The 13,259-nt window shown below is 41.5% G+C and overlaps 1 protein-coding gene across 8 annotated transcripts in view; it reads right to left on the reverse strand.

Moving 5' to 3' along the window:
- Nucleotides 1-13,259, reverse strand: part of add1 (adducin 1 (alpha)) — a 189,977-nt gene that overhangs the window by 46,611 nt on the left and 130,107 nt on the right. For all 8 annotated transcript variants that reach the window (XM_069942012.1, XM_069942040.1, XM_069942062.1 and 5 more), the window contains exons 6-8: nt 11,413-11,562; nt 9,893-10,036; nt 8,642-8,740 (exon numbers count right to left, since the gene is read on the reverse strand). In XM_069942012.1, coding sequence (XP_069798113.1) covers nt 8,642-8,740; nt 9,893-10,036; nt 11,413-11,562 — 393 coding nt within the window. The remainder of the gene's footprint in view (nt 1-8,641; nt 8,741-9,892; nt 10,037-11,412; nt 11,563-13,259) is intronic.

Consider the following 13,259-nt stretch of genomic DNA (forward strand, 5'->3'; position numbering starts at 1 on the left):
CTCGATGCTGTCGACCTCTGCCATCTCGAGTACTTCGACGTTAGGGATGAAAGCGCTCCAATGGATGTTGAGGATGGAGCGGAGACAACGCTGGTGGAAGCGTTCTAGGAGCTGTAGGTGATGCCGGTAGAGGACCCATGATTCGGAGCCGAACAGGAGTGTGGGTATGACAACGGCTCTGTATACGCTTATCTTTGTAAGGTTTTTCAGTTGGTTGTTTTTCCAGACTCTTTTGTGTAGTCTTCCAAAGGCGCTATTTCCCTTGGCGAGTCTGTTGTCTATCTCATTGTCGATCCTTGCATCTGATGAAATGGTGCAGCCGAGATAGGTAAACTGGTTGGCCGTTTTGAGTTTTGTGTGCCCGATGGAGATGTGGGGGGGCTGGTAGTCATGGTGGGGAGCTGGCTGATGGAGGACCTCAGTTTTCTTCAGGCTGACTTCCAGGCCAAACATTTTGGCAGTTTCCGCAAAGCAGGACGTCAAGCGCTGAAGAGCTGGCTCTGAATGGGCAACTAAAGCGGCATCGTCTGCAAAGAGTAGTTCACGGACAAGTTTCTCTTGTGTCTTGGTGTGAGCTTGCAGGCGCCTCAGATTGAAGAGACTGCCATCCATGCGGTACCGGATGTAAACAGCGTCTTCATTGTTGGGGTCTTTCATGGCTTGGTTCAGCATCATGCTGAAGAAGATTGAAAAGAGGGTTGGTGCGAGAACACTGCCTTGCTTCACGCCATTGTTAATGGAGAAGGGTTCAGAGAGCTCATTGCTGTATCTGACCCGACCTTGTTGGTTTTCGTGCAGTTGGATAATCATGTTGAGGAACTTTGGGGGACATCCGATGCACTCTAGTATTTGCCAAAGCCCTTTCCTGCTCACGGTGTCGAAGGCTTTGGTGAGGTCAACAAAGGTGATGTAGGTTGGTGAGGTCAACAAAGGCTCACCTTACAAAGCCGTCCTGCCCAGAGAAGAAACAAGCCTTCCGTCGCGCATGCAGCCATCTTCAGCGCAAACTCCGGGAGATCCAAAATGAGTGGTGGACTAGCCTCGCCAAACGAACCCAGCTCAGCGCGGACATTGGCGACTTCAGGGGTTTCTACAAGGCTCTAAAGGCTGTGTACGGCCCCTCACCCCAAGTCCAAAGTCCGCTGCGCAGCTCAGACGGCAAAGTCCTCCTCAGCGACAAGATCTCCATCCTCAACCGATGGTCAGAACACTTCCAATCTCTTTTCAGTGCCAACCGCTCAGTCCAAGATTCCGCCCTGCTCCAGCTCCCTCAACAGCCCCTAAGGCTAGAGCTGGATGAGGCCCTCACCCAAGATGAGACATATAAGGCAATCGAACAACTGAAAAGTGGCAAAGCAGCAGGTATGGATGGAATCCCCCCAGAGGTCTGGAAGGCTGGCGGCAAAACTCTGCATGCCAAACTGCATGAGTTTTTCAAGCTTTGTTGGGACCAAGGAAAACTACCTCAGGACCTTCGTGATGCCACCATCATCACCCTGTACAAAAACAAAGGTGAGAAATCAGATTGCTCAAACTACAGGGGAATCACGCTGCTCTCCATTGCAGGCAAAATCTTCGCTAGGATTCTACTAAATAGAATAATACCTAGTGTCGCCGAGAATATTCTCCCAGAATCACAGTGCGGCTTTCGCGCAAACAGAGGAACTACTGACATGGTCTTTGCCCTCAGTATTTGCAACTAGAGTTTAGAAAAATTAAAAGGTGGGAGGGTTGAAAAAACTTAATCAAACCTATCGAATACTGAAGGCCTGAATCAAGAGAAGACTGAGAGGATGTTTCCGATGGTGGAGGAGTCTGGGACTAGAGGGCACAGGCTCAGAATATAAAAATGTCCCTTTAGAAGAGAGATGAGGCAAAATTTCTTTACCCAGAGGGCAGTGAGTCTATGGACTTCATTGCCACGGATGATTTTGGAGGCCAAATCATTGGGTATATTAAAGACAGAGGTAGATAAGTTCTTGATGAGGAAGGGAATCAAGGGTTACAGGGAGAAGGCAGTAGAATGGACTGAAAAGGATATTAAATCTGCCTAATACCATTCCTCTGTCATATGTATGAGATGGCACTTATGACACAAATTTTCTTTGTCACTTATTAACCCATCCCAAACATTGTTTAGATCTTGTTGTATAGGTGGCACGGTTAGCGAATGCTGTTACAGTGCTAGCGACCTGGGTTAGAATCCGGTGCTATCTCAAAGGAGTTTGTACATTCTCTCCATGTCTGCAAGGGTTTCCTTCGAGTGCTCAGGTTTTCTCCCACACTCAAAATGTACTGGGCTGGAGGGGGGAGGGGGAACAGTTGTAGGTCAATTGGGCGTCACAGTTCATGGGCCAGAAGGGACTGTTAACATGCTATATATCTAAATTTAATTTAAAATTTCAATTTAAGTTTGCTCAAGTTGCTCCTTTTGCTGCAGAAAGGAAAATAAAACGAACATTATGCCGTCAACCAGCAAACATCCGCACTTCTGACCTTATTATAGATACAAGATCATTGATGAAGCTGCTATAGATGGTGGAGCTCAGGACACTATCCCTAGGACCCCTGCCATGGTGTCTCAAAGATCATTGATAAAGCAGTTGAAGATAGTGAAGCTCAAAACATGGTCCCCAAGGACCCACTGTCATCAATCAATACAATCCTCGCCATTTGTGCAAAGGAAAACTCCACCATCAGAATCGAATGCCAATGACGAAACATTCCCATGGCTCCTGGATGTTTTAGCCTTGCTGCCAATGGCAGTCACAATCACCTCACCGCAGACCTCAGTTTGTTGATCCTTGTCTGGAACAAGGTTGTGACAGATTCTGGAGCTGGTCCTGGTGAAAGCTTGGCATCAGTGAGTAGATTACTGAAGTGGCATTTGACAGCATGATCAGCTCCAACTATTGCTTTACTTATGACAGATTAAATCAAATTTTTTTTTTTCCATCGTGGATTGAACGATAACAACTTAAAGCTTCATGAATTTGTCGATCAACCTTGGCCTATCTTTCCATATTCTGGCCCAAACTTGCATTGTTAGTTGGTGTCCCAGGCCCCTTAGGCTAGGCGTGGCCATCTTGATTCCTGTGTGCATTTGTGAGTCTTTGGTTGGCACATGTGCTGCAGTTGCGCATATTGAATTTCGGTTGGCATAGGTGCGAGAGTTAAGCGCCCTGACGATATTGAATTTGTGCCCTTAACTCTTGCACCTATGCCAACCAAACTCCATTACATGAACCACCGTGCCAACCGAAGACTTGTGCAAGAGCACAGGAATCCAAATGGTCATGCCCAGCCCAAGGAACACTGACTAACAAGGAAAATATGCACATTTTGGCTATAACGTTCACTGTATCCCTGTTTTAGTTGGTCAAATACAACATCAACTGTGTAAATTTTATATCTTTTCTTATTTTAAAAAAATCGGTCCTATCTGTGGATGGACGCAAGTCGCATAGGTCACAAGTCAGAGTACCTGTGTAATCATTTGGCAGAAACACTTCCCAATTTACTGCATCAACCTTTAATATTCAATAGACAATAGACAATAGGTGCTGGAGTAGGCCAATTGGCCCTTCGAGCCAGCATCGCCATTTATCGGATCATGGCTGATCTTTCCCCTTCAATAACCAATCCCAGCCTCATCCCCATAACCCTCAACTCCCCTGCCCACGTGATCCTTATCCAACTCTCTCTTAAATCTATCCAAAGAATCTGCCCCCACTACCCTCTGTGGCAATGCATTCCGTAGACCCACTGGGTAAAAAATTTTCTCCTCATTTCTGTCTTAAGTGGCCTTCCCTGTATTCTTAAAATATGCCCTCTAGTCCTTGTCTCTCCCATGTACTCTGATTTCATCCTGTCAATCCCTTTGATAATCCTAAATACCTCAATCATGTCTCCCCTCATCCTTCTAAACTCCATCGCATATAATACCAGTCTTTCTAACCTATCCGCATATGACAATCCTGCGATCCCAGGAACCAAACTTGTAAAACTGCGCTGCACTCCCTCTATAGCAAATAGGTCCTTTCTTAAATATGGGGACCAGAACTGGACGCAATACTCCAGGTGAAATCTCACCAGGGCCCTGTACAACTGCAGGAGGGCTTCTCTACTCCTATACTCCAATCCCCTCTTTATGAAAGCCAACATACCATTCGCCTTCTTCACCGCTTGCTGAACCTGCACGCTAGTTTTCAATGACTGGTAAACAAGTACACCCAGATCCCTTTGCATTACCCCACACCTTAGCTTAACACCATTTAAATAATATTCTGCTCTCTTGTTTCTGCTTCCACAATGGACAACCTTGCATTTATTCACATTAAACTTCATCTGCCATTTCTCCGCCCACTCCCCTAACCTGTCCAAGTCCCCTTGCAATTTCCTGACATCCTCCTCGCACTTCACACTATCACCTAGTTTAGTGTCATCTGTGAATTTGCATATGTAGTTATTAATTCCCCTCATCCAAATCTCTTACATAAATGATAAACGACTGAGGGCCCAACACCAACCCCTGCGGGACCCCACTTGTCACATTCTGCCATCCAGAAAATGACCCATTTATCCCACTTTGTTTCCTATTTCTCAACCAACTATCTATCCATGACAGCACCCTACCCCCAATACCATGCTCCTTGATTTTGTTAACTAGCCTCCTGTGTGGGACTTTATCGAAGGCTTTCTGGCTCCACTGGCTCTCCAGAGTCCACCCTCCTTGTTACGTCCTCGAAAAATTCCAGGAGATTAGTCAAGCAAGATTTTCCTTTAAGGGACCCTTGCTGACCACCACCGATACTATTATTCCTTCCTAAGTGTTCTGCTATTTCTCCTTAAATGATGATTCCAATATCTTCCCCACCATCGAAGTTAGGCTGACTGGTCTATAATTTCCCGTATTCTCTCTCCCTCCCTTCTTAAAAAGTGGTACAACATCAGCAACTCTCCAACTGCACGCAATTCTCCCGAATCTAAAGAACTTTGGAAAACCACATTTCCAGAGCAACCTCTCTAAGCTCCATGGGATGCAGCCCAACAGGCCCAGGGGACTTATCAGGCCTCAGTTCTAACAATTTGCTCACAACCACCTACTTCCGGATCTGAATATCCATCAAATTCACTGTTTCCTTAGGTAATTTCACCAAGTCCCTAGATACTGCTTGACCCCTACCCCTTATCTGATCATAACCTATATCCTCCTTGGTGAAAACAGATGCAAAATAATTGTTAAATTCCTCAGCCATCTCCATGTCCCCATTGATAATTTCACCTTTCTCCGTTTTCAAGGGCCAAATTTTAGCCCTAACCAATTCTTCCTTTTAACATAACTGAAGAAGCTTTTGCTATCCCATTTTATATTACTTGCCAATTTACCCTCGTACTTCATTTTCCCCTCCCGAATGACTTTCTTAGTTTCTCTCTGTTGTTTTCTTAAAGGCTTCCCAATCCTCTAACCTCCCACTCTGCTTTGCCATCTTATACTTATTTCTTTTGGACCTGATACTGCATTAGATTTCCTTTGTCAACCACAGCTGCCTTTCGTCCTCTTTGGAATGAATATATTCTGAATCCTGTGAAAAATGTCTAGAAATACCTGGCATTTTTGCCCAGTTGTCCTCCCAGCTAGAATGTCCTTCCATTTTATTTTGGTTAGATCCTCCCTCATAGCTGTATAGTCACCCTTATTAAGCTGTAGCACTAATGTTTCTGGCTTCCTTTTCTTCTTCCTTTCCATTTGCAGATTAAAAGTAATCATATTATGGTCACTATTACCTCATGGCACCTCTACCTCAAGGCCCCTTATTAACTCCACAGTATGATTGCACAGTATCAAGTCCAGAATCGACTTCCCACGGTAGGTTCCGTCACAAGTTGCTTCAAGAATGTATCTCAGAGACATTCAATAAACTCACTCTCGAGCTTTCCCACACCTACTTGATTTTCCCAGTCCACTTGCAAGTTGAAGTCACCCATCACTACCATTCTGCATGCCATTCTTAATTCTTTATTTATACTGATTCCCACATCAGAGCCACTGTTTGGAGGTCTGTATATGACCCCCATTATGGTTCTTTTGCCTTTGCAATTTCTCAACTCTATCCAAGCAGACTCTACTCCACCTGATTCAATGTCTTTCCTTTCCATCGCCTGAATTTCATTCTTCACCAATAGAGTCACTTCTCTTCCTCTACCTAACTTTCTGTCTTTTCGATATGACGTATACCCTGGAACATTAATTCCCCAAACCTGTCCCTCCTGCAGCCATGTCTCCGTTACTCCGATAACATCATAACCTCCTATGTCCATTTGCGTCTCAAGCTCATCCATTTTATTCCTTATACGCCATGCATTCATATACAAAACCTTGAAACTGTACCACCTTGCTCTCTCCACCCTCTCTGAAACTCTCCTATCCCTCTTTGCTCCCTCAGGCTTTGATATTTCACAGTCTATTTGAACTACCCCTATGTTCTCCTTTCTATCCATTTCACTATCAGTCTGGTTCCCCTCTCCCTGCCAATTCAGCTTAAAACATATCCAACAGCATAACAACCCTCTTAAATTAAAGAACAACGATTATATTTTGCCTAATCTAAGTCCACTTTCAAAAATATCTTCCTGTCCTTGTAGTTAAATAAGTTGTATAAATAAAACAGCCAACCTCAAAAGTTAATTACACTTCACTGGTTTATTGAGCATTACATTATGCCACCGATGTTGGAGTCATACTCATAATAACCATTTCCAGGTCAACTTGCATTGATCTGGAATTCAACTGAGTTTTTCTATGCACCTCTGACAAAATTCCTGCCCTGAAACATATCAAGGTACATCACTTCCCATGCAATGCTGGCAATTAGATCAGGCTTTTCTCAAGACTGTCCACTCATCACCATTGAAACATCTAGATCTGATGCTAACCATGTCCAGGAGAACCTTCTACAGCAATATGGGTAGACTTGCTTGGGAAAGGGCAATAATGAACCTTGTACTGGAGGTAACGGATATATCAGTAGGAATTAAGGGATATGGGGAGAAGGCAGGTAGGTGGAGTTAGGTCATAAATTAGATCAGCCATGATCGTATTGAATAGCGAAGCAGGCTTGATGGGCCATTTTTGGCCCACTCCTGTTCCTACTTCCTATGTAGAACATTTTGAGTCCAGTGCCCACAATTCTAGGGGGGTTAAGATAGTTATGGAAAAGAATAACACTAGTTCTCAAGTTAGAATTCTAAACTGGGGCAAGGCCAGTTTCAACATTGTCAAAGAGTAAAAGCATGACTGCCAAATGGGAGACCTTTAATAGTATAGTAAGGAAGGCCCAAAACGAACATGTTCCCAGTAGAAATAAGGAGCAGTATTGTAAAAGGAAAGGGACTCTGGTTAGCAAGAAATATAGAGCCACAGATTAGAAAGAAATAGGAGGAAAATATCAGAAATAGGCACACACATTTGAGGAAATCCTCTGAGGAATATAAACGCATTCCTCAAGGGAAGAGGGAAGTAAGGAAGGCCAAAAGAGGTTTTGAGATGGCTTTGGCAGACAGTGCAAGAATTGAAAATAATTTAAAGTATACCAAGAACAAAAGAGTCACAAGGGAAATAATAGGTTCATAAGGATCCGAAGGGGAGAGTATGTGTAGAGTCAGAGGAGATAGGGAACATCTTGTATGAATAACTTGCAAATGTGATTTTTGTGGAGCAGGTAAAGCAGACAGTTGAGGGAGGTAACTAAAGATAGTCTAGGCCATGTCTGCATTGGTAGTGAAATAGTATTAGCAGTCTTAGATCACATCAAGGTGGATAAATCTCTGGATCCACATCAGATGCATCCCAGAACATTGTAGAAGGTAGGAAGGAAATTGTTGGAGCCTTCTTGGGCATCAGCTACAATGATGCCCAACAAACTCTTGGCCAACTTGTTTCACTCTTAAAAGGCTGAAAAAGATAAGTTGAATGCTTGGGAAATTGGAATTTTGTAGGTCAAATAATGTGAAAGGAGATTAAGGATGGAGTGAGAAGGCAATGGCAGGTTGATACCAGGTATCACAGGGAGAAACTATAACAGTATTATGATACGTCTCTCAATGTAACAAAAGTGTCCAGTCTAAAATTTCTTTGGGAGAGAATGGTATGTATGTTACTTGACCATTGCAGTAGGCAGCAGGTCTCTGGAGGGTATGGATTGTTCAAATTCACATGAAAAGTACTAAGAATCCTTATTTATTAACATCATAATAACATCAATTGTTCCAATACAATATTTAAATTCTCCAGTGATTTTAGAAGATTTTTTGACTAGTTATGGTAGTTGGCCAATCAGAAAGGGGGTATCGCTGGACGACCCAAGGGATTAAGTGGGTCATGTGGAGAAGGTATGCCAGGAACCAGCTACAGGACACATGACCATAGTATGAAGTTTAGCTGTGTCACAGAGAAGGAAGGGACAATCAAGAGTAAAAGTGTTGAACTAGGAGGAGAGCTAATTCCTACAAAATGGAGAGGATTCTTTCCCAGACAGATTGAAACAAAGACAAACAATTTAGCATCTATTTGCTAGTCATTACCCCTCCATAAATCTTTGTCCATGAAGCCAAGCCAAAGAGAGAAAAGAGATTCTCTTACCTGAATTTCACAGGCAACAATCAAGTTGTGAATGTAATAAAAAGCTTCTTCAATAGTTTCTCCGATGGCAACAAGACCATGGTTCCTCAGAATAAGCACCTGGCAGAATGACAGTAATGTAAAACAAATAACAAAACCAATTATCAACATCTGCTCATCGACTAGCTTAAGTGCATCGAACATTAATGCACAGTATAGGCCCTTCTTCAGCCCATGATGTCACATGAATGTATTTGGGCTCATGGGCCAGAAGAGCCTGCTCCCGTGCTATAGCGCTGAATTAAAAAAAACTTTATGCGAGGAATGCACTGCAATTCAACCTCAGCAATGATAGGTTAATTAGATCTTAAATTTAACAAAACAAGTAAGTACTCAACCCCAATGCAAAGTCAATTAATAAGGGGACATCTTATTGTTCATCTTTAATATAAATGTCTTATATTATATATCTTTTAAAATAATTTTATTAGATATTTAAAGACCCCCACCACTCAGGCCATGCCCTCTTCACTCTGCTACCATCATGAAAAAGGTACAGGAGCCCAAAGAGGACCATTCAGTGGCACAAGGACAGGTTCTTTCCTGCCTTACTTTTCGTGCACTATTTTTGTATTGTTGCAAGGTGATTTATAAGAATGTTTGCACTATTGACGCTGCTGCAAAACAATGAATTTCATGACTTGTTCGTGACAATAAATTTTGATTCTGAGATACATATTTCTTACTGCACTTTGAAACTCAACTATAAAGAATCTCCAAAACATACATGTATGACTACAGTAGCAACTAAGTGAGACGATTATTCATTCACTGAGGATTGTACATTGATGAGAAATGAAAATGCATTTACAGAATGAACTTGGACTACATATCCCTACATAGGACAATGCTGATTGAGAAAAGGTGATTCATAGGCAATTGAGATAAATGGAGCAGAATATGAATATGCGAAAACATGGAGAAGTTTTCAGATCTGTTTGAAAGTTAGACACGATTCCACTCCATGAATGACCTGAATTATAATTACAATATTCCTTGTGTACTTGCAAGGGAAGCATTCAGTGGAAAAGAGACCTGTATTTTGAAGATGTTTTAATGGCAAGTCATCCTCAAAGAAGCCATCACTTTGGCATTTCCATCAATTTGGGAAATGCATGTTAGATAACCATTTTTTGGAAAGTTTAAAAAAAAGTTAACATTTTCCTTCACCAGCAAAGGAAATGGAATTGTGACAACAATTTACAAGCTGACCTTGTTTTTAGGGCCCAGGTTTTTCTGAATTTGAATCTTTTCTCCTTCATCCACAAGAATTCCATGATAATCATGGTAAGCTATCTCTCCAAGGGTCAATGCTTCTGGAGAGATTGGGAGTAAGCCACACTTCATTGCAGACACCTGATAAAAGAAAAACTAAGTATTAGTACAAGGGTCATTTAATCAGAAAAACACCTGAGCCCCAAAACATTTCCCTTAGAAGTATTGATTAAAATAATTTCTACACAGAGTAATCCCATTTAAAAAAAAAACTCAATGGGTCAGGCAGCATCCATGAAAGTAAGAGACAGTTGACATTTATGGCCGAATTCCCTTCATCTCCTAATGAAGGGTTTTTGGCCTGAAACAACTGTCCGTGGATGCTGCCTGAGATGCTGAGTTTCTCCAGTACTTCATGGGTTGCTCTAGTTTTCCTGCATCTGCAAACTTCTTTTTTTACAATTGAGTTTTAAAAAATTTAGACATACAGGACTGTAATAGGCCACTTTGGCCTATGAGTCTAAGCCGCCCAATTTGCACCCAATTGACCTACAACCCCTGGTGTGTTTCAAATGGTTTGAGGAAACCAGAACCCCTGGGAAGAATGCAGACACGGGGAGAACATACAAACCCCTGACAGACAGCGTGGTGTTCGAACCCCGGCCCTGATCGCTGGCGCTTTAAAGGTGTTACATTAACCGCTATACCAACTGTGCCATGATATACATCAATCATCATCTTTTTGGTTAATAAAATTAGTCAGATGTTCCAACATAAAAAGCATTGATGTATTTTTATCCTTTATGTCATCGGTCCAGTTGAAACCAAATTTAGTACTAAAATTTAGCTTTTGATTACCTTGGTATTTACAGCAATTGTTACACAAAATCAATTGCATTGGAGGCTGAGAAAGAAATTACACTGAATGCTGAAATAATCATAGATTTTTCCTCTGACTATAAATAATCCTCTAAATATTCTGTATGATCATCAGAAAAAAATCTAACTTGTAATGAAAAATCTGATACTCAATTACCATGAAGAAGTTGTCAGTCAAGAGAACAACATTGATGATCTACTCAGATCCCTACAATTCTAATCCAACCAAAGACTTGTATCCCAAACAGGTTTAGATTCTAATTAAACTGTCTATCGTGATTTTCCATACACAAAACCTCGTTTCCCACCAAATCCTAAATTATGAGATGTTTTCTGCTGTTCTATTTCTCTCTCTACAATAATGACAAGTACAGAGTGTGGTTCACAGCGTGGGGACACTCAAAAGAATGCCTCATCAGTTTCCAAAGCAAATCTCTTAAATGGCACATTTCTCTCCGAAAAGGCATCAACCAATGATAAATGCAGGCTCACTTCTTATGAACTCATAATACAGTACTAAAAAAAAGCTTGCAATCCAAAAGGGACTGCTACATCAAGAAGACCAACTGTTTGAAAATAATGAAATCTCAATCCAACTTCAAGCCTTTTGTAAAATGTGAAAAGAAAAGCGAACTTACTGCAGCCCCTGCTGGCGTGTGAACGTGTACAATGCATCGGATGTCTGGTCGAGTTGCATAAATGGCAGAGTGCAAGGTAAAGCCAGCCTGACTTATTCCCAAATTAGTGCAACCACGATCAATTATATCACCCTGAAGATTAACTTTAACCTGTAAAACACAGACCAATTTAGATTGCTTTTTACAGACTGTAAACACATTAAACATCCATTGCTTAAAACAGAACTTTTCTTTTCGAGTCAAAGGATGGTGCCAATCATGTGACCCCATGTTACAACAGGTTTAGATTCCAAGAAAACTCTCTGTAGTGATTTTCCATACACAAAACCTCGTTTCCCACCAAATCCCAAATTATGAGATGTTTCCTGCTGTTTTATTTCTCTCTCTACAATAATGACAAGTACAGAGCGTGGTTCACAGCGTGGGGACACTCAAAACAATGCCTCATCAGTTTCCAAACCAAATCTCTTAAGAGGCCAGCAATTGTATTTGGAGCTGCAATATCATCACCTGAATTTCTTACTTGCTGTACTCAAATGGGTACTTCATGAAGAAACAACTCAGAGAAATACATTAAAGTGAGATAATAAATACAAAATATGGAGGTGTAGTGGGCAGCAAGAAAGGCTGTCAAAGCTTGGACCTGCTGGTAAAATGGGCTGCAAAATGGCAGATAGAATTTAATGCTGACAAATGTGAGATGTTGAACTTTGTAAAGGACACACTAAAGCAGGACATACGTGGTAAATGGTAGGGCACTGAGGAGTGTGGTAGAACAGAAGGATCTTGGAATACAGTTACATAATTTCTTGAAAGTGGCATCACAGGTGGATAGGGTTCTAAAGAGAGCTTTTGGGATATTGGAATTCATAAATAAAAGTATTGAGTACAGGATTTGGAATGTTATGGTAAAGTTGTATATGACATTGGTGAGGCCAAATTTGGAGTAATGTGTGCAGTTTTGGTCACCTAACTATAGGAAAGATATCAATAAGATAAAGAGTGCAGAGGAGATTTACAAGGATGTTGCTTGAACTTGAGGAATTGAGTTAAGGGAAAAGTAAGAACTTTATTCCATGGAGCGTAGAAGAATGAAGTATACAAAATTTGGATGGGTATAGATAGAGTAAATACAAGCAGGCTTTTTTCCACTTAGTTTAGGTGAGATTAAAAACTAGAGGACATGAGTGAATGATGAAAGGGGAAAAGTGTAAAGGAAACATGGGGGGGGGGGGGAGGTGAAACTACTTTACACAGCAAATGATGGGAGAGTGGAATGAGCTGCCAACAGAATTGGCGAATGCAGGCTCAATTTTGACATTTAAGAAATATTTGGACAGGTATATGGATGAGAGAGGTATGGACAGATATGGTCCAGATCAGTGGGAATGGGCAGAAAAATAGTTTGGCACAGACTAGAAGGTCCAAAGGATCTATTTCTGTGCAACAGGATTCTATGCTCCTAAATAATAAATATTCACAGTTACAATAGTGCAAATAAAAAAAGTGACACAGAAAGGGCAAAAGAACTGCTAGACAGTAAAATGAAACTACCACACTACAAAGATTGTACAAAGTTGGAAAAATATAAAAATAGACAGAATTTATGGCTTATTTTACATTTTGAGTTTATTTATTCCCCCCCCCCCCACTCCCCCCCACCCCCCACATAAATTTCACAGGAGTGATTTTTATTCTGCATCTTAAACTTTTGGTTAAGGATTTGTGAGCTGGACTGCTGTAACATGGGAGGAGAAAGGATTTGCAGGTTGTACAACTATACAGTTGGCATCAAGAATATAAACGCATCACTCTTGAGTTAATCAATTAAGCTGCAATTAAAACTT

This window comes from Narcine bancroftii, chromosome 1 (assembly GCF_036971445.1).
Source record: "Narcine bancroftii isolate sNarBan1 chromosome 1, sNarBan1.hap1, whole genome shotgun sequence".
In the NCBI taxonomy this organism is placed as follows: Eukaryota; Metazoa; Chordata; class Chondrichthyes; order Torpediniformes; family Narcinidae; genus Narcine; species Narcine bancroftii.